This window comes from Cetorhinus maximus, chromosome 23 (assembly GCF_964194155.1).
Source record: "Cetorhinus maximus chromosome 23, sCetMax3.hap1.1, whole genome shotgun sequence".
Lineage (NCBI taxonomy): Eukaryota > Metazoa > Chordata > Chondrichthyes > Lamniformes > Cetorhinidae > Cetorhinus > Cetorhinus maximus.
The window spans coordinates 61149952-61172599 of NC_135901.1; the positions used below are offsets into that span (position 1 = coordinate 61149952).

General features: G+C 44.4%; 2 protein-coding genes across 2 annotated transcripts in view; one reads left to right on the forward strand and one right to left on the reverse strand.

Moving 5' to 3' along the window:
• Nucleotides 1-22648, forward strand: part of LOC144698069 (uncharacterized) — a 207830-nt gene that overhangs the window by 176121 nt on the left and 9061 nt on the right. The window lies entirely within an intron of this gene.
• Nucleotides 5539-21742, reverse strand: LOC144697672 (uncharacterized). Its single transcript, XM_078569692.1, has 3 exons — nucleotides 21719-21742; nucleotides 20065-20364; nucleotides 5539-6141 (listed from the first exon to the last, which is right to left on the reverse strand). Exons 1-3 carry the CDS (start codon nucleotides 21740-21742, stop codon nucleotides 5539-5541), a joined length of 927 nt encoding a protein of 308 aa, XP_078425818.1.

Below are 22648 nucleotides of genomic sequence, written 5' to 3' on the forward strand. Positions count from 1 at the left end.
ATATGCTTCTTAACTACAAGGGATGTGTATTAGATGTTTATTTAAGTAACTCTATTTTATTGCTTGTTTAAAATCTTTGTTGTTTTATTTGAATTTTAAAGTTTTCAAATTTTGGTTTATTAGTGTAAAGTTATTTTTATTTATAGATCTACCTGAACTTGCCTGTCCTAAGCTGGTTTCTCACACACTGTCCCTTAGACTGAGCACTTACCGACCAATCAACGTACCTGCTTCCTGTGACATCACAGTTGCCTCTTTCCCCCCCTCTCCTGCTGCCTCACAGCAGCTGCAACAGTGAAACAGCCCGTTCCTCACTCAAATCCCCCGTCTGTATTTATAGGCGTTCCTCACTCAAATCCCCCGTCTGTGTTTATAGACGTTCCTCACTCAAACCCCCTGTCTGTATTTATAGACGTCCCTCACTCAAATCCCCCGTCTGTGTTTATAGACGTTCCTCACTCAAATCCCGGCTCTATATTTATAGACGCTCCTCACTCAAATCCCCCATCTGTATTTATAGGCGTTCCTCACTCAAATCCCCCATCTGTGTTTATAGACGTTCCTCACTCAAACCCCCCTTCTGTATTTATAGACGCTCCTCACTCAAATCCCCCGTCTATGTTTACAGACGTTCCTCACTCAAATCCTCGGTCTGTATTTATAGACGCTCCTCACTCAAATCCCCGCTCTGTATTTATAGACGCTCCTCACTCAAATCCCCGGTCTGTATTTATAGACACTCCTCACTCAAATCCTCACTCTGTATTTATAGACGTTCCTCACTCAAATCCCCGGTCTGTATTTATAGACACTCATCACTCAAATCCCCGGTCTGTATTTATAGATGCTCCTCACTCAAATTCTCGGTCTGTATTTATAGACACTCCTCACTCAAATCCTCACTCTGTATTTATAGAGGCTCCTCACTCAAATCCTCACTCTGAATTTATAGACGCTCCTCACTCATATCCTCGGTCTGTATTTATAGACGCTCCTCACTCAAATCCCCGGTCTGTATTTATAGATGCTCCTCACTCAAATCCTCGGTCTGTATTTATAGATGTTCCTCACTCTAATCCTCGGTCTGTATTTATAGACACTCTTCACTCAAATCCTCGGTCTGTATTTATAGCCACTCCTCACTCAAATCCTCGGTCTGTATTTATAGACATTCCTCACTCAAATCCTCGGTCTGTATTTATAGGTGCTCCTCAGCTCCCCACTGTCTCCTGCAGGTCCGCTCCACTCTGACTCCCAGCAAGGTAGGCCTCACTCGAATCCCCGACCTGTATTTATAAGCACTTCTCATCTCCTGAGTATCTCCCACAGGTCCGGTCCACTCCAACTCCCAGCAAGGTGGAGGGATGGAGCCAGTGACTATGGAGTGGAGTTTGTAGCGAGGACTGAAGACAATGGCTTTCGTCTTCTCAATATTTAAATGGAGTTAATTTCTGTTAATCCAGTTCTCCCAGGATCCTTGGGTACATCTCATTTGGCTCCGGTGACTTCACAACTTTAAAGTAAAAGCAAAATACTGCGGATGTTGGAATTCTGAAACAAAAGCAGAAAATGCTGGAAAAACTCAGTAGGTCTAACAGCATCTGTGGAGAGAGAACAAAACAGTGAGTCATACAGACTCGAAACATTTTTTTTTCATTCCACAGATGATGTCAGATCTGCTGAGTTTTTCCAGCAGTGACGGAGGAGTGGGTGGGGCTGGATGACCGAATGGGAGCAGCTGCTCCTCCAGCCAATCAGAGTGAATGAGGGGCGGGGCTGATCTCGGTTCTCCCTCATTGGCTGAAACTCTGCATCATTCTGAAAGCTGATTTGTCTCAAACTCCAGGAGAAAACTGGACCTTTCTGTTTGTGACTTTAAACAGATGAAACCCTGTGGGTGTGGAGCAGACATTTCAACATTTGTTACTGAAATGTGGGAACATGATAAAACAACATACAAATAATTCAAGGGCTCACTTCAAGGAATGACTAGCCAGGCAGGGAAAGTCACCATTAGAACAAGTAGAATCCCTGGTTTCAATAAATGAACGGGCAGAAGGGTTAGGACAGGTTAGGGAGAAGGTTAATCCTGTCATCATTCAGAACATCACATGGAAGCCCAGGCCTGGGAGAGGGGGATCCACCGCAGACATAGGAACAGGGGAACGAAAACAAAAAATGCCGGAAAAACACAGCAGGTCTGAAAGCATCTGCGGAGAGAGAGACAGAGATAATGTTTCGAGTCCGTATAACCCTTCTTCAGATCTAAAAGGAGGTAGAGATGTGGTGAAATATGTACTGATTAAGGAGAGTGAATTTGCCCAATCTCTCTTCATAAGACAGTCCCACCATCCCCGGAACAAACCTATGAACTTTCATTGCATTCCCTCTATGGCAATAATATCCTTCTGAGGCAAGGTGACCAAAACTGCACACACTACTCCAGGTGCGGTCTAAACAAGATTCTAAACAATTGAAGCAAGACTTTACTACTCCTGTACTCAAATCCTCTTGTGGCAAAAGCTAACATTCCACGAGCCTTCCGAATAGCTTGCTGCATCTGCATGTTAGCCTTCAGCGACTTATGGACAAGGACACCCAGGTCCCTTTGTACATCTACACTTTCTCATCTCTTATTATTTAGGAAATACTCTGAACGTCTGTTCCTTCTGCCATTTTTCCACAATATATTCCATCTGCCATGTTCTTGCCCACTCACTAAGTCAAATCCTCCCATAGCTGCTTTACATCTACCTCACAACACATTCCCACCTCGCTTTGTATCATCTGCGAACTTGGAAGGATTACATTTGGTCCCCACATCCAAATTGTTAATATATATTGTGATCAACTGGGACCCAAGTACTGATCTTTGTGGTACCCCACTAATCACAGCTTACCAACACGAGAATTACCCGTTTATTCCTACTCTCTGTTTTCTGCCTGTTCACCAATCCTTAATCCATGTCAGTGTATTGCCTCCTATCCCATGTGGGTTTATTTTGCTAATTAATATGTCAGGTCCCAGTGACTTATCAACGTTCAATCCCATTCTTACTAATATTAATTTCCTTCAACTCCTTATTCTCCCTACTCCCTTGGATCTCCAAACCTGGGAGATTTCTTGTATTTTCCCCAGTGAAGGCAGACTCAGAATTATCATTTAGCTTCACTGCCATTTCTCTAATCCCCGACTCTGCATGCAATGGACCCACATTTGCCTAAAGCAGCTTTTAGAGTCTGTTTTTATCTTTTCTCTAGATTGCATTCATATGCTATTCTCCCTTTCTTTACCAGTTTCCTGGTCTTCTTTTGCTGTATTTTAAAAGCCTCCCAATCCTCAGGTTTACTACCACTTCTGGCAACTTCATAAGCTTATCTTTAAATCTTATACCATCCTTAACTTCCTTTGTCAGCCACGGTTGACTGACTTTTTGGGGGTTCTGCACCTTGAAGGAAGGTGTATGTGCTGTAAGCTATGTAATAATTCTTTGAAGACTATCCATTGCCTCTGTACATTTTAACGTATTTTCACATTCTATCTCAGCCAATTTCTCCCTCACGCCTTCATAATTTCCTTTATTCAACTTTAACACCCTTGCTTCAGAGTGAACTACCTCATTTTCAAACATAGTATAAAATACTATAATATTGTGTTCACTCGCCCCTCAATGTTCTTTTACAAGAAGATTATTAATTAGTCCTTTTTCATTACATAATGCTAGATCTAAAATAGCCTGTCCTCGAGTTGGCTCCTCAACATACTGCTCTAGAAAACCATTCCCAACATACTCCAGAAATTCATCTTCCACTGCATCAGTGCTCAATTGGTTTACCCAGTGTACACGTAGATTGAAGTCGTCCATGATCAATGTATAGCCTATGCTACATGCTTCTATCATCTCTTGATTAATACATTACTATTACCATTACTATTTGGTAGGCTATGAACAACTCCAACCAATGTCTGCTACCTTTCGCTAATTCTTAGCTCCACCCAAACAGATTCCACACATTGTTCTTCCAAACTGAGATCCCCTTTACTAATGCACTGATCTCATCCCTTATTATCAGCACAACTCCACCTCTTTGTCTGTCTTTACTAAACTTCCAGTATCCATGAATATTCAGTTTGCAGTTTTTGTCACCATGCAGCCATGTTTCCATAATGGCAATAATATCTTACCCCTATATCTTACTATTTGTGCCTTTTGATCATCGATTGTGAATGCTGTGCGCATTCAGGGAGAGCACCTTTAATTTTGTCCTTTTAACATAATTCTGCATTCAAAGCAGACTCCATGCTCTGCTTTGTTTCTCCTGCCTTGTAGCCTCACTACTACTTCCTGTTACCCATTTTACTTCCTTCTCATTTTACACTTAAAGGAGGATGAGTAGAATAAATTAACAGTAACTTCACTTTGCTACACTTCTCCTAACTTTACCTTACTTTAGTTTACTTTATGACTATATTTCACTTTGACTTGATTTAATGTTACTTCCCTATTGCTGGTGTTCCTTACTGAAATCCAGGCAGCTACCTCTTTATAAATGTTATGGTTTTGTTTCTAGTTTTAATATATTTAAACACACTCCCGAACAGCAACTTCTCACCAACCAAGTTTTCCTGCGATGTCGCTCTTGGGTTTATTTTCAAACTCAGCCCACTGCCCGAGTAGAGGTGCTCCTCACAGGTCTGGCTGTCTCCTCTCCCAGAAGGTGAGACACGTCGGGAAGGAACAGAAGGGAAAGTTTACCTGTGTCACAGCCACATAGGATCTCACTTGTGACTGATAAGAACTGTTATCGAACTGAGGCAGGGCAGAAACCTGATTGGAGGGATTCAAACAGGGAGTTCTCTGAAAAATGGACACGGATTTGGCAGATTACAAAACGTTTCAGGATTTTTGAATAGAAAGTGAGGCTGGAGATGGGGCAGCAGCATGCAAAGATGGAAGAGTGAAGGGCTTGTTTTTATTTAAGGACGTTGTAACGATGGAAGGTTTAAAGGAGAGAGGCACAGTATCTGAAAAGAGAGAACCATTGACAATGACGGCAAACATGGGGAAGTTGGATGGTCAGTAGTTTAGTGGGAATAGGGTCGATGGAGCAGGTGGTGCACACAGAGTGCATGAGAGGAGATGGGAGAGAAACTGGAAAAAGATGTGTTCACGGCTCAGACGTTGGGGGAAATTTAGAGACAGTTTGTCCTGGTGGGTTAGTGGAAGGGAGGGAAGCGGCAGAGGCAGCTGATCGGATTGTCTCAATCTTAGTGACAAAGAAGCTCCATGAGCTCCTCATAATTGTCGTTGGGGCTGAGGATGGAGGAGACAGGGCAAGGGAGAGCCCTTCAAAAGGAACTAACTTGTGCTAGAGATATCAAAACGACTCAACACACTGTTTATCGCAAAGCTGATTTATTCCAATTTTATACAGAATCTGTAACTGGGCTGGAGTTTATTAACCTCAGCAGAAACACACTCTTATGAATATGCTTCAGACAAGAATATCATTGGGAACTAAATCCAACCACAGCAGTTACTTGTGAACCCGCTGGTGTCTCAGCATATTGGATAATTGTATGAATACCTTCCCACACTCTGAGCAGGTAAATGGCCTCTCCCCAGTGTGAACTCTCTGGTGTCTCAGTAGATGGAATGACCGAGTGAATCCCTTCCCACATTTGGAGCAGGTGAACGGTCTCTCCCCAGTGTGAACTCGCTGATGAAATGAAAGATGGAATGACCGAGTGAATCCCTTCCCACACTTGGAGCAGGTGAATGGTCTTTCCCCAGTGTGAACTCGTTGGTGTTCCAGGAGGTTGGATGGATCAGCAAATCCCTTTCCACATGTGGAGCAGGTAAATGGTCTCTCTCCAGTGTGAACTCTCTGGTGTCTCAGCAGGCTGGATGAATCAGTGAATCCCTTCCCACAATCAGAACAGGTAAATGGTCTTTCCCCAGTATGAACTCGTTGGTGTCTCAGCAGGGTGCATGAATCAGTGAATCCCTTCCCACAATCAGAACAGGTAAATGATCTCTCCCCAGTGTGAACTCGTTGGTGTCTCAGCAGGGTGCATGAATCAGTGAATCCCTTCCCACAATCAGAACAGGTAAATGGTCTCTCCCCAGTGTGAACTCGCTTATGTTTCATTAGGGAGGATGAATCAGCAAATCCCTTTTTACACACAGTGCAGGAAAATGGTCTTTCCCCAGTGTGAACTCGCTTATGTTTCATTAGGGAGGATGAATCAGCAAATCCCTTCTTACACACAGAACAGGTAAACAGTCTCTCCCTAGTGTGAACTTGCTGGTGTCTCAGCAGGTGGAATGACTGAGTGAATCCCTTCCCACACTCGGAGCAGGTGAACGGCCTCTCCCTAGCGTGAACTCGCTGGTGTTTCAGTCGGTTGGATGAATCAGAAAATCCCTTTCCACACACTGAACATATGAATGGCCTCTCTCCAGTGCTTGTACACTGATGGATTTCCAGCTGGGATGGGTCATTGAATCCCTTCCCACAGTCCCCACATTTCCATGGATTCTCTCCATTGTGACTGTGTTTCAACAGGTCAGATGATCGGCTGAAGCCTCGCCCACGCACAGAACATGTGTGCGGTTTCTCCCCACTGTGAACAGGGCTCTTAATCACCATATTCAAAATCCGATGGTATTTGGGTTACGATCAATTGGACAACACCGTCAGATCCTGATGTGATATCGGGTTTGTGATTCTGGACTGAAAACCCTGTGAAAATGGGACAAAACAAACAAAGGTGAGTGAGAGAGAACTCACAAAAACACAAAGGCTGGGTGTGAAATTGAGCTCAATGTGTGGGACTGGCATTAGGAAAAAGTGACCATGAAATTTCCTGGATTATCATAAAAACCCAACTGGTTCACTAATGTCCTTCAGGGAAGGGAACCTACCTTCCAGTCTGGGCCTACACAACTCTACCAGAACTTTGACAGCATTTCCCAATCCCTTATCCTCCAACCTCCATCAGGACCAGGGTAGCAGATGAATGTGAACACCATCACCTCCAAGTCACACTCCGCCCTGATTTGTCTGACATCCATTACTGGATGGACAGAAACTTCCTCCATTTAAATTTTGGGAAGACTGAAGCCATTGTTTTCATTCCCTGTTACAAACTCCACTCCCCAACTTTCAATGCCTTTCTGACAACTCTGAGGCCGAACCAGACTGTTCACAATCTTGGTGTCATATTTCACCCCAAGCTGAGCTTCTGACTACATACCACTAAGGCCGTCCATTTCCACATCAGTCATTTTGCCGAATTTCATTCCTGCCTCAGCTCAGCTGCTGCTGAAACGCATCCATTCCTTTGCTACCTCTAAACTGGAATCATCCTAGCCTGCCACAGAAACAGTGGAGTCATTTAAAACTCCACTTCCCATGTCTTTACTCGCACTTTGTCTCGTTCATCCAACGCCCCTGTTCTCATTGAGCTACATAGGCTCCTCGTTAAGCAGCGCCTCAATGTTCAAATTCTCATCCTTGTTTTGAAATCCCTCAGTGACTACGCTCCTCACTATCTCTATCATATCCTCCAATCTACATCCCTCCCAGATATCTGGACTCATTTCATTCAGGCCGATTGAGCATCCCTGATTTTAATTGACTCACCGTTGGTGACCGTGTCTTCAGCTGCTCAGGCTATAAGCTCTAGAATTCCCTATTTAGTCCTCTCTTTCTCATCCTTTAAGACTCTCCTTAAAACTTGCCTCTTTGACCAAGCTGTTGATCATGTGCCTCAATACCTCCTCATGTGCTTCAGTGTTAAATATTCCGGTATAATATTCCTGTGAAATACTTTGGAACATTCTATTCTAATCAGTGTGCTACATAAATGCAACTTGTTGTTGTTGATTTGGACATTTATCATCGCTGAGTGAAAATCCTGTAACTCCTTACCAAACAGCATTGTTGGAACACCTTCACCACAGTGACTGCAGCGATTCAGGAAGAAGGCCCACCAACACCTGACCAACACACAACTGGGGATTGACAATATCTGCTGCTCTTGTTAGTGACACCCAAATACCAAGAATCGAATTAACAAAAAATCTCGGAAAAAAGGGCACCGTAGAAATACTTGTTACTAAAGCAACACTCTTAAATTGAATGGACATTTGTCACTCTGTTCTCCCCCAGGATCTACCTCCTTTAACAGCCTCACACTGGAAATTGCTGGGCCAGACTGGGTTGCAAAGTGCTCGGGGTTAACCCCAGCAGCTTCTCCTCCAATTCCACTCCAGCTCAAAATTGATGCAACAAAAAAGACCCCCATTCAACACCCAACCTTAATCAAACCGGCTCCTAATTGGTCTGTCTGTGTTTCCAGACTCGGCTGCATGAAACAATAAAATGAAAGCAAAGCTCTGCAAGACTGGAACTGAAGTTAAGACATAAAATATTTTAAATATCCAGCAGGTCAGGCAGCATGAACAGATTAAGAAACAGAAGTAGGGGCTCAGGTCGCTGACCTGCCTTCAGGCTGCACGATAACTCTCGGCGATGGCCGCCGAGTAATGGCGGGCAATGTTCCCACAATGCTAAGCGCCCCAGAAACCGCTCTATCTAAAAGTTGTTAATTTCCTGTTGGAAGGTCGGTTGCCGCAATCGGCAGGTGGCAACTATGGCGCCGGGAGAGTCAAGGAGGTGAAGAACTGCAGCAAAATACAGGAGGACGATCACCCGCCTTTATTACAGAACAATAAGCCGCGCATCTGCGCTTGCGCACCCACACCAGGGCCGGGACTAACAACTGTCCCGCATCCAGAATCACCGGGACCTGCAGCCTGGAACTGGGAGTGGGAGAAGCGGGAAGAATGAGGAGAAACAATATAATCCAACACTCACAACAACCTCCAATCCACCTCCATCCCCGGGATAGTGAGACAGAGTTTAGAAATACTCACCAACACGACTCCTGTCAAACTTCCACGAGGAAAGGGGGAGCAGTGACTGTGCCTGCTCTGATATAGCCCCAGACCTGTCACTCAAACCCCTCAACTCCGCCCAGTTCACAGCTCAACCTACCAGCTTGCAGCTTCCTGCACCTTGACTCCGCCCGGCCCAGGTTTGGGACAGTCCAAGGTGAGTCCTTCGTGTTACCAGGACAGTGGGGGAGGGGTGACCTCCTACCCTGTGCTTTGTCCCAAATGGTTCCATCCCCCCCTCCCCCAGGGCCCACTAAACACTGCATGCAGACGGCTGATGGACCTTGGATATCCTCACTGACCTGCACAGGTACATTATGCTGCACCCAACACCCGATACACTCTGTAAACAAGTTGTTTTTCTTTTTTTCTGCTGCCCCTTCGCGTAAACATCTTGTTTCATACAAGTTTTGTTAAAGACTTGTTGAATCTTGTTTAATTGCAGGGCTACGGGGCAAAGGCAGGGACGTGGCATTAGGTAAATTGTTTCTTCAGGGGGCTAATACAGACACGATTGGCTGAATGGCCTCCTTCTTTGCTGTAACCATTCTATGATTCTCTGACTTGTCCCTATCGCGCTGCTCCATTCAAAGTGATTCCCAACTTCTGCTATTGTCCCTGGGTCCCTGTTTAATCAAGTAATTCCTCCCCTTTCCCCTGCTCACCCTGTGCAGTGTGTGTGTTAGACATCCTCCGGACACCTCCCCCCACCACCATCACGGCGCCATCCACCATCAGCAGAGTTCTGCTTGTCTGGTTTTAGTTTATATTTACAGAATTGCAGGATTTAGCTTCAAACTCGCCTTAATTGAATCCAGTAAAACGGAAAAATTTTGTCCCACACAACAGGATAGATTCTTTTGTTTAAAGTCAGAGCGAAAAATGCACTTACTGTCCTCAATTAAAGAGGCTCTTCATTTTATTCCGCACCAGACCAGCATCTAAAACAGTGAACATTATCCCCCAGACCCGAATATAAAACAGTGAACATTATCCTCCCAGACCCTAATATAAAACAGTGAACTTTATGCCCCAGACCCGAATATAAAACAGTGAACATTATCCCCCAGACCCTAATATAAAACAGTGAACTTTATCCCCCAGACCTGAATATAAAACAGTGAACATTATCCCCCAGACCCTAATATAAAACAGTGAACATTATCCCCCAGACCCTAATATAAAACAGTGAACTTTATCCCCTAGACCCGAATATAAAACAGTGAACATTCTCCCTCAGACCCAAATATAAAACAATGAGACTGGAGTTTCATGAAAGAGACTTCTGTTATCGATGTGGCAAATTAATTTGGGACAATCTCTGTCTTTACAAACTCTCACAGTCTACAATCCCGACATGAATCTGAAAATGCTGGAATTCCTCAGCAGGTCAGGCCTTCATCTGTGGAGAGAGAAACAGAGTTAACGTGACAGCTCTGTGACCTTTCATCTGACCTGAGAATATATAGAAATGTAACAGTTCATTACCAGATCAAAAGGAGACGCTTTACAGACTTCGGGGATCAAAATTTGAGTTCAACAATTTTCTATCATAATCTCTGCCCTCATTTGTTACTTATTTCTTTGAGTCCTAGTTTTCCTTTCTTATTTCTCTCATTTTCTTCACATTGCATTCAGACTGTTGTTATCGTGCCATTCACACCTAATCTAGAAGCAGCTTTTGTGTTTTTAATTGTCCCATTACCACTCCCTTTGACCTTGCATTATGACCTTTTGTCAGTTAATCTTTCCCGCCCAGCAGCCTTTCATAGACCTTTCCTTCTGTTCCTCTTCCACCTCCCCCCTTTCAATGGCTCACAGACCTGAAACGTTAATTCTCTTTCTCTCTCTACAGATTCTTCCAGACCTGCTGAGTGTTTCCAGTTTTTACTCTTTTCATTTCATATTTTAAGCATTGCAGTAATTTTCGTTTCTCCATTCCAAGCACTCTACCTGACATTATTAATAATTCAATTCAGTTATTCATAAATTAATTTATCTGTACTTTATATCTTGAAAACTGATATTTATTGAGCTATTTATCAGTTATCAGTGTCTTTAAATGTTACAATTTCACAACTCCTCACGTTTTCCTCACACTTCCTGGCACTAATATTAAATCTTTAGTAATCTTAAATGGAAGGGTCAGCCCAGCATTGATAGACCAGTCAGTTTAACCCTTGTGTGGGAAAGCATTTAGAAGCGGCAATTCAGGTCGAAATTAGGTCACTTGTACAATTTGTTCAGGACAATCGTGTTGAAGTAAATTTCTTGAGTTTTTGATAAGGCAACAGATAATGTTGATGAGGGTAACACGGTTGATGTGCACATGAACTGCTAAACGGCATTTGATACAGTGCCAAGTAACAGGATTGTCAGCAGAGTTAAAATCCATGGGGCAGAGGCAGCATTGGCTTTGTGACAGGCAACAACATGCATGGTGAACGGTTGCTTTTTCAAATTGAGCAAAAGTATACAGTGGGATGACAAGGGGTCGGTAGTCTGACCACTGATTTCTTGATATATATTAATGATCTAGACTTGTGTATGCAGGGCTGCATTTCAAAATTTGCAAACGACACCAAATTTTCAAGTTGTGTTTACAGTGGGGAGGATGGTGATAAACCTCAAGAGGACACAGACAAGATGATGGAATGGGCAGACAGGTGGCAGATAAAATTTCATTCAGAGAGGTGTGAAGTGATTCATTTCGGTAGGAAGAACAAGGAGAGGCAATATAAAATAAAGGATACAATTATAAAAGGAGCAGCGTAATCGGAGGCTATATGTGCACAAATCATTGAAGATGGCAGGGCAGGCTGAGAAATTAGTCAATAAAGCATGTGGAATCCTGGGCTTTATGAATACGGGAATAAAATACAAAATCAACCAAGTTAGAATGAACCTGAATAAAACACTGGTTTGGACCCAACTGCAGTATTGTGTCCAATTCTGAGCTTTAGGAAGAATGTGAGAGTGTGCAGGAAAGATTCACGAGAGATAGGAACTTTAATTAGGCGAGGTGAAGTTGGTTTGTTATCCTTGGAAGGGGAACCGTTCTCGTGCATCTTTTCTGGTCCCTCTGTCTTCACTTCCTTCCGAAATTGTAACCATTCAGTGGCGGTTGTGTTATAAACTTTCTTTCATGGAATGTGGACAGGGACAGCATTTGTTGCCCTTGAAGCAAGTGCTTGCCACACCATTTCAGAGGGTTATTAAGAGTAACCAGATTTCAATGTGGATCTGAAGTCACATGTAAGACCAGGTAAGGACGACAGATTTCCTTCCCGAAAGGGCATTAGTGAACCAGGTGGGTTTTTATGACAATCGACAATGGTTGAATTGTCGCCCTTATTGAGACTCGCTTTCAATTCCAGATTTAATAACTGATTTTAAATCCCACCAGTTGCTGTGGTGGGATTTGAACCCCTGTCCCCAGAGCATCAAGCTGGTTTTCTGGATTATTAGTCCAGTGACATTCCCACCATCTCCCCCAATATATATTTTTATTTATTTTTAGCCAACAGTTGAGTATTTGTCAGTATTTTGTTCCATGTGGTTTCTATTCTGAGTTTCAGACAGTTTCTGTGCCAAGTGGACGAGGTGTTTAAAGTTCATTCATTTGCCCCTTTTCCATCTCCAGGTCCGGGAAAGACACAGAGAATAATGTCCCCTCATTAAGTATCTATTGATGATACTGAGATGGACAATTCCCACTCCCCATCTTTCCGGTGGATAATGGATGTTCTGTTACATTTATGTTTCCCTCTAATTTGATCACTAATTTTATTGAGTTTTTATATATTTTTTTCCCCAAGACCCAGACCCAGGGTAACGGCCGCCATCCTGTTTCAGCAGGGAGCAGGGCGCATGCGCGGCCTTCTTGTGGATGTAACAGTGAGTGAGTCCATGGGACATTTACATATTCAGGGTGAGAGTTGCTGATCCTCAACCTCTGGCGATACTTCAGCCCCACAATCCAAATCTCTGGCTGCCCAGTGTAACGGGCAGGGGGCGGGGTGGGGGGGGGAGGGGGGGTGGTTATTAAATCAGAGAATCTTCTCCTGTAACTGTTCATGGGCCTGTTTAACACAGGGATTTCTAGGATGGGACTGGTCACATTGGCTGCCGACCTCTCTTCCATGGTCTTGTCTGTGCTCGGGTGTCCCTGGTGAGGGAACATGCAGTATCCACCGGTACGCTTGATACCTCACACAACCGGTGGGCACCTCGGGGTACAGAGTGTCTCATAGACACTGGAAACAACATCCTGGTTTATTTAGGAAGGCTCCCTTTGCTTTTGCTGGGACTTTGTTGCTGATCTGAATTTCATTCAGTTTGATTGGACCACATGTTTGGGTGAAGAATGTACCAAAGAAACTCGAATTTTCTGCTTTGAATTTCTATCCTGTACTTAGATTGAATATTTTTGTAAACTCCTTTTACGGGGTACAAGAGGGAGATAATTTGCTGATAGGAAACTCAAACCAAACATCACATCAAGGTCTGACAGAGTCACTCGATTCAGCAGGAAACATAGAAAATAGGAGCAGGAGCAGGCCATTCGGCCCTTCGAGCCTGCTCCACCATTCATTATGATCATGGCTGATCATCCAACTCAATAACCTGCTCCCGCTTTCTCCCCATATCCTTTGATCCCTTTCGCTCCAAGAGCTATTTGTAACTCCCTCTTGAAAACATTCAAGGTTTTGGCCTCAACTACTTCCTGTGGTAGCGAGTTCCATAGGCTCACCACTCTCTGGGTGAAGAAACTTCTCCTCATCTCAGTCCTAAATGGTCTACTCCATATCCTGGTTCTGGACTCCCCCACCATCGGGAACATCCTTCCTGCATCTCCCCTGCCTGGTCCTGTGAGAATTTTATAGATTTCTATGAGATCCCGCCTCATTCTCCTGCACTCCGGCGAATTTAATCCTAACTAACTCCATCTCTCCTCATATGTCAGTCCTGCCATCCCAGGAATCAGTCTGGTAAACCTTCGCTGCACTCTCTCTATAGCAAGAACATCCTACCTAGGATAAGGAGACTAAAACTGCACACAATATTCCAGGTGTGGTCTCACCAAGGCCCCGTATAATTGCAGCAAGACATCCCTGCTCCTGTGCTTGAATGCTTTCGCTATGAAGGCCAACATACCATTTGCCTTCTTTACCGCCTGCTGCACCTGTATGCTTACCTTCAGCAACAGGTGTACGAGATCACCCATGTCTCGTTGCACATTTCCCTCTCTCAATTTATAGCCATTCAGATAATAATATTCCTTCTTGTTTTTGCTACCAAAGTGGATAACCTTACATTTATCCACATTATACTGCATCTGCCATGCATTTGCCTACTCACTCAGATTGTCCAAATCACACTGAAGCATCTCTGCATCCTCCTCACTGCTCACCCTCCCACCTAGCTTTGTGTCATCTGCAAATTTGGAGATATTAAATTTAATTCCCTCATCTAAATCATTGATATATATTGTGAAAAACTGGGGTCCCAGTACCTATCCCTGCGCTACCCCACTAGTCACTGCCTGCCTGCCATTTGGAAAAAGATCCATTTATTCCTACTCTTTGTTTCCTGTCTGCCAACCAGTTTTCTATACCTCTCAATACACTACCTCCAATCCTATGTGCTCTAATTTTACACGCTGATCTCTTATGTGGCACTTTTTCGAAAGCCTTCTGAAATTCCAAATAAACCACATCCACTGGTTCCCCCTCATCAACTCCAGTAGTTTCATCCTCGAAATATTCCAGTAGATTTGTCAAGCATGATTTCCCTTTCATAAATCCACGCTGACTCCGTCCCATTCTGCCACTTTATTTTTCCAAGTGCTCAGCTAGTAAATCTTTTATAATGGACTCTAGAATTTTCCGCATGACTGACGTCAGGCTGACTGGTCTATAATTCCCGACGTTGGACCTGAATATCATTGATCTTTGACTGTCGAAGGAGAAATATTTGTGTTTTCTGTCTGTGTGAAAAGATTTCAAACGTCAGTGTGACTGGGAAAGCACCGAGACACAGACACGCCCAAGTGAGAGTGCTCCAGTGAACTGACTGTGGAAAGAGCTTTAACCTGTTACACCATCTGAAAAAAACATCTCACGATTCACAGCGGGGAGAAACTGTGCAAGTGTTGTGTGTGTGGACAAGGATTCAACTGATCATTCAACATGGAGAGACACAAGGACACAGACACCTTGGAGAGACCGTGGAAATGTGGGGACTGTGGGTTAGGATTCAGATCCCCATCTGTGCTGGAAACTCATCAGCGCGCACACACTGGGGAGAGACCTTTCATCTGCTCCGAGTGTGGGAAGGGGTTCACTCTACTAACCCACCTCACTTCACATCAACCTGTTCGCTCAGACATGAAACCTTTTGAATGTTGTGGCTATGAGAAGAGCTTTAAAAGCAAAAGGAATCTACTGATACACCTGCGAGTTCACACTGGGGAGAGGCCATTAACCTGCTCTAACTGTGGGAAGGGATTCACTCAGATAAGTACCCTCACTTCACATCAACTTGTACACTCTGACAAGAGGCCTTTTAAATGTTCTGACTGTGAAAAGTGCTTTAAAAGCAGAAAGATTCTGCTGACACACCAGCAAGTTCACACTGGGCAGAAAACATTCAACTGCTCCAAGTGTGGGAAGAGATTCACTCAACTAACCCGGTTCACATCACATCAACGTGTTCACTCTGAAAAGAAACCTTTTAAACGTGCCGACTGTGTGAAAAGCTATAAAAGCAAAATGGGTCTGCTGACACACCAGCGAGTTCACACTGGAGAGAGGCCTTTCACTTGCTCCATGTGTGGGAAGGGATTCATTTACCCATCCCTCCGGCTGACACACCAGCGAGTTCACCCTGGAGAAAGGCCATTCACCTGCTCCGTGTGTGGGAAGGGATTCAGTCATTCATCCACCCTGCAGACAGACCAATGTATTCACAAGTGACTCCCGGGGTTGGATTCTGCTGTTATTGTAGCTGCAAATCACATCCAGGACTGAACCATGCTCTTTCCGACAGTTGGGGTTTGTTTCTGCTGATGTTAATAATCCCTGTCACTGGGCTGGAGTTTAATATCCTGGATAAAGGTTAAATCAATCAGCTTTGTGTCAAACATTGTTGACATATTAGTCTAGGCATTGAATGCAAGAGCAGGGACGTTATGATGGAGCAGTATAAAGCATTAGTTAGGCCACATTTGATGTACTCTGTGCAGTGCTGTTTGCCGCACTATAGGAAGGATGTGATTGCACTGGAGAAGGTGCAGAGGAGATTCACTCAGGATGTTGCCTGGGCTGGAGAGTTTCAGCTATGAAGAGAGATTAGATAGGCTGGGGTTGTTTTCCTTGGAGCAGAGAAGGCTGAGGGTGTACCTGGTAGAGGTGTACAAAATTATGAGGGGCATAGATAGGGCGGATAGGAAGACATTTTTCTCTTTAGTGGAGGGGTCAATACTCAGGGGGGCATAGATTAAAGGTAGGGGGCAGAAGGTTTAGAGGGGATTTGAGGATTTTCTTTTCACCCAGAGGGTGGGGGCTATCTGGAACCTACCGGTGAAGCCTACATCCCGTGAATGAATTTTAAAAGAAAGACAACGCTTTCATCCCAGAAATCAACTGAGTGAACCTTCCCTGAAATGCTTCTAATACAACTCTATCCATCCTCAAGATTATCCATAACTATGTTATCATAAGGTGCGAATGGTATGAGCTGGAACTTGGTCTTTTTTATTTTTCAATCCATTTGCTAACAGAATCTGCCCCTCCCTTCCCCAGATTCAGACAATGATTAACTGAGACTCAGTCGCTAATGGCGGCATTAAAAGTGGATAAATCCCCAGGCCCAGGTGAAATGTGGAACTCAGTGCCTGAGGGAGTGGTAGAGGCAGGAACCCTCACAACAGTTAAGAAGTATTTACATGAACACTTGAAACACCACAGCTTACAGGGCTACGGGCCAAGTGGTGGAAGATGGATGAGAGTAGATGGGCATTGATGATGACCACTGCAGGAATTCACCAAGGCTCCTTCGACAGCACCATCCAAACCCATGATCACTACCATCTAGAAGGATAAGGGCAGCAGATAGATGGGAACACAACCACCTGGAAATTCCCCTCCAAGTCACTCATCATCCTGAAAGGGAAATATATTGCCATTCCTTCACTGTCGTTGGTTCAAAATCCTAGAAGTCCCTTCCTAACAGCATTGTGGGTGTAGCTACACCACATGGACTGCAGTGGTTCAAGAAGGCAGCTCATCACCACCTTCTCAAGTGGAACTAGCGGTGGGCAATAAATCCTGGCCCAGCCAGCAAAGCCCATATCCCATGAATGAAGAAGAAAAAACAGGGTATGAGTGATTATTGTGGCCAGTAGAATGAAACAACGTTTTAAATTATCAATACAGTAAGACCTATTCCAGATAAAAATTGTCTCTCAAACATTCAGGAAAGAATTAAACACATTGAACATGTCAAAGTGAGTCAAATTAATTTGAAGAAGGAAATAGAATCTGGATATGGAAAATATCCACAAAGAGGATGCAGGTTAACAGAGAGCTGAAGAATCTTTAAAGTCTGTGCATAAACTTTTGTTTGAACCAGATGTAATTACAACATGTCAATAATTTAGAATTGTGTGGGATGATCAGCAGATGGGGAGGATGAATCTAAGTCGATAGTTATCACATTTTAGTGGAAGTTTTGACATTTATTCTTGGTGCCAGCTCAAGTGTTTGTGTTGCTGATTCTGATCATTCTAGTAGCTTTAGTATGTTATCTACAGTTTGTCATCAAGAAATTAGGAAAACAAGCTCGTAGCTTAGAAATAGTGAGGTTAGTCAGAAATCAGTTGTGAGAAGTCAGAAAGGATATTCCCTTCTCTAGGTGGGGAGATCTGTGAGAAATAACTGTCTAATTAACCTTATAAAATCTTCAGAAATTTAATGAACATTACAGAAATAGTTCTCTCTCTCTCTTCCTTGTTTAGGAAGAAAGGTTCCTGGGTTGATAAACATAGGACAACGTACCCTTATGATAACTCATCGGGATGGTCTCAGTAGTTATGGGATGGAATTTGTAGTAGTGATTGAAGACAATGGCTTTTGTCTTCAATTTTTAATTGGAGGAAATTTCTGCTCATCCAGTACTGGATGTGGGATAAGCAATTTGATCATTTAGGGACAGTGGAGGAATGGCGAGGGATGGTGGTGAGGTAGAGCTGGGCGTTGTCAGTGTAAATGTGGAAAGTAACACGGTGCTTTTGGATGATGTCACCGAGTGGCAGCATGTAGATGAGAAATAGGAGGGACCAAAGACAGATCCTGTTTTTAGGATGGGTCAGGATGGTGGATTAAAAGGTGAGAGGGACAGTACCAGAAGAGAGTGAGACAAAACTGTGAATAATATCAGCTAACATGGAGAAGTTGGGTGATCAGTAGATCAGTGAGAGTGGGGTCAGTATAGCAGAAAGTGAGTCTCGTGGACAAGATGAGCAGTGAGAGGACACGAGGGGAGATGGGAGAGAAACTGGAGAAAATGTGGGTTCAGGGTTCAGACAGTTTGTCCCAGTGGGCTAGTGGAAGGGAGGGAAGCAGCAGAGGCAGCTGATCGGATTTTCTCAATCTCAGTGACAAGGAAGCTCCATGGGCAGAATTTTGCCCTTGGCGTGCAGGCCCGGCGGGGGCGAGTGGGGCAGTCAGGAAGCCGCCCGCTGCCTGCAATCAGGCCCGGAAGGCAATTTCATACTGGGGGCCAATTAAGGCCTGTGCTGTGTGAAACGTGAGCAGCAGTGCTCAGCGCTGCCTGTGCGGGCAGGGGGAGGAGTGCGAGCTGGGTGAGTGTGACCTTTGTGCATGCACGCGAGAGTGAGCGATATAATCTCCCTGAGGCAGAGAGCTGTCTCCGAGAGATGGATTGATTTGAAAAAGAAATTAAAGATTTCATACAGGTTATGAAACATGTCCCCTCATGTCACTCTGTCACATGATCAGGGAGATGTTTTTAATTAATAAGGTAAAAGCAAAATACTGCAGGGCCGTACTTCTTCAAGACATGCATTCCTGGAAGAGAAGTGGCAGTGAATTAAATAAGATAAAAGCAAAATACTGCAAAATACTTTTGCAAAAAAGCAAAACTCTGTTTCTCTCTCCAGAAATGCTATCAGACCTGCTAAATTTTTCCAGCATTTTCCATTTTTGTTTCACGTTTTTAATTCAAGTGTAAAATTTGATTTGCTTCAGGCGACCTCGTCCCGTCCGTGGATGAGGTTTCCTGAAAAAGGTAAAGGCCGCTTGGCCTTTTCGCCCGCCCGCCAACCATTAGGTTCGATGGGCAGCGTAAATTTGAATTTAATTAACTTCTTAGTGGCCTTACAGGCTTCTTAATTGTTGGTGAAATATTGCGGGACTGCGCGATGACGTCGGGACGCTCGCCTACCAAGCGTAATTTTCTGCCCCATGAGCTCCTCACACTTGTTGTTGGAGGTGAGAATGAAGGAGACGGGGTGAGGAAGAGCCCTTCAAAAGGAACTAACTTGTGTTTGAGAGATTGAAAACACTTGACACAGGGTGAGTTTAACACAAAGCTGATTTATTGGACTTTTATCCAGGATATTACTCCCTATAACTGACCTGGAGTTTAGTAACATCAGCAGAAAGAGACCCCAATGAACATGGTTCAGTCCTGGATGTGATTTCACAACAACATCCAATCACTGCAGTTACTTGTGAACTTGCTGGGGTCTCTGTAAATGGTATAAGCGAGTGAATCCCTTCCCACACTCAGAGCAGGTGAACGGTCTCTCCCCAGTGTGAACTCGCTGGTGTGTCAGCAGGCAGGATGACTGAGTGAATCCCTTCCCACACTCGGAGCAGGTGTAAGGTCTCTCCCCAGTGTGAACTCGCTGGTGTACAGTGAGTTGAGATGATCGCCTGAACCCAGTCCCGCACTGAGAGCACCTGAACGGTCTCTCATCAGTGTGAACACGTTGATGGGACATCAGCTCCCCGGAACTTTTATAGCATTTCCCGCAGTCTGGGCATTTAAAGGGTTGCTTGTCAGTGTGAACTCGCTGGTGTCTCAGCAGGTTGAATGAGGTGGTGAATCCCTTCCCACACTCAGAGCAGATGAACGGTCTCTCCCCAGTGTGAATTTGCTGGTGTTTAGTGAGTTGAGATGATCGCCTGAACCCAGCCCCACAGTGAGAGCACCTGAACGGTCTCTCGTCAGTGTGAACATGTTGATGGGACATCAGTTCCCTGGAACTTTTATAGCATTTTCCACACTCTGGACATTGAAAAGGCCTCTCCCCAGTGTGAACTCGCTGGTGTATCAGTAGATTGGATGAGGTAATGAAGCCCTTCCCACACTGGGAGCAGGTGAACGGTCTCTCCCCAGTGTGAATTCGCTGTTGTACAGTGAGATGAGATGAACGTCTGAACCCAGTCCCACAGTGAGAGCACCTGAACGGTCTCTCATAAGTGTGAACACGTTGATGGCACATTAGTTCCTCAGAACTTTTACAGCACTTCCCACAGTCTGAGCATTTAAAAGGCCTCTTATCAATGTGAACTCACTGGTGTGTCTTCAGGCTGGATGACTGACTAAATCCTTTCCCACACTCGGAGCAGGTGAACGGCCTCTCCCCAGTGTGACTGCAGCGATGAGTTTCCAGCTCAGATGGGAATCTGAATCCCATTCCACAATCCCCACATTTCCACGGTTTCTCCCCACTCTGAGCTGTGTCTTTTCCTTCCATTTTCAAAATCCGATGATATTCATGTTACGGTAAATTGGGTGACTCCGTCAGATGCTGATGTGATGTTTAGTTTCAGTTTCCCGACTGCAAATCCTCCTCTTCTAAAAACCAGTGAAACTGATTTAAAACAGAAAAAAGGGAGTGAGAGAGAACCCACAAAAACACAAAGGCAGGTTGTGAAATTGAGCTGAATGAATCTGGGAATTTGTGGGGCCGGCGCTAGGAAAAAGTGACCATGAAAACTGCCGGATTGTCATAAAAACCCAACTGGTTCACTAATGTCCTTCAGGGAAGGGAACCTGCCACCCAGTCTGGGCCTACATAAGACTCTGGCCTACAAGGGAGGAGAGGGAGAGAGAGGTGGGAGAGGCAGGGTGTGAAGGGATACCTACAACACAACAAGAATTTTGACAAAGTCTCCAGAAACCTCAACCTCCACCACCGAAAGGACCAGGGTAGAAGGTGTATGTGAACACCATCACCTCCAAGATCCCCTCCAAGTCACACACTGTCCTGACTTGTCTGGATGAACAGAAATTTCCTCCATTTCAATATTGGGAAGACTGAAGCCATTGTCTTCAGTCCCCACTACAAACTCCACTCCCTGACCACTGGCTCCATCCCTCGCCCTGACAACTGTCTGAGGCTGAATCAGACATTTATAGGGACATAGGAGCAGGAATAGGCCATTCAGACCGTTGAGCCTGCTCCAACATTCAATCTGATCAAAGTCCTTTTCCACACCCTCCAAATATCCCTGTATGTAATTGCTCAACCTGTCAACCATTCCTTTGTTCCGTCTAGACTTAACTCTCCGAACACACACCCGGCCGGCTTCCCACATTCAGCCTCCCTGTAATACAAAACTCTGCTTACTCACACCAAGCCTTGTTCACCCATCACCCCTTTATTAACCGACTTACAAAGCCTCTGGGTTAAGGAGGACCTCAATTTGAAATTTCACATACTCGTTTTCAAATCCGTCCATGGTCTCTCACTCCCTACCTCTGTAATCTCCTCCAGCCTCACAGCCCTCTGAGATATCTACACTTCTCTAATTCCGACCTGCTCAGAGTTCCTGATTTTAACTGCTCCACCTTTTGTGTCTCCCCCAGCAGCTGCCAAGGCCACAAGCTCTGGAATATCCCCCTTAAACCTCTCTACCTCACTTTCCTCCTTTAAGATAATCCATAAAACCTACATCTTTCAGTGAATTTTTGTGCATCTGCCCTGATATCTCTTCAGGTGGCTCAGTATCAAATGTTGCTTTCTAACACTCCTGTGAAACACCTTGGTACACTCCATTACACAATAGAATTAATTCATTACCATTTTAGGGTGGGCAGAATCTGTTGGTCAACTTAGGCACTAAAGTGGAAGAGAGATGGACTATAGCGCAGGATAAACAACTCCTGAAAGATACTGTGGGAAGATAAAGCTGGGGAGCCAGCAGCACATGGTCAGGGGATGGGCAGCAGTGGAAACCTCATTTAGACACATTTGGCAGAAGGAACATTAAAATCCTAAACATAGTTAAAATACATCCATTATTAGGGACAGAGGAAGTTAGACAATGGCAGAGAGGTGATCAGGGAGAGCAGAGGATGAAACAGAGCAATAGATGGACATGGATTCAGATCCACAGTAAAGGAGTCACGCCAGCCCCAGAGCCATGAAATCTCTCATAGATAACAGAGAACAGCACTAAAAGCTCTAAACTGTTGATGAATAATCAAAAATACTCAACTCTGAAATAATTACAGTTTTTAAATTTAAAATCTCCTGCTGGATCCCGCAGCTGGAAAGATATCAGAAGCACTGGAGTCAGAGAAAAATCTCCCAGTTGAGGAAATACCCGGGGAGCGGAGTGATGTCACCGTGTAATTGTCGATGT

Excerpts from the sequence above, each read along its gene's own strand:
- LOC144697672 (XM_078569692.1), bottom strand. The coding sequence starts at position 21,742 with ATGGACGGATTTGAAAACGAGTAT. Across the intron at positions 20,365-21,718 it reads ACGGATTTGAAAACGAGTAT|TGTGGGAAGGGCTTCATTAC; the intron begins GTGAAATTTCAA and ends ACCTGCTCCCAG. Across the intron at positions 6,142-20,064 it reads ACCTGCTGAGACACCAGCGA|CGAGTTCACACTGGGGAGAG; the intron begins GTTCACACTGAC and ends ATGAAACATAAG.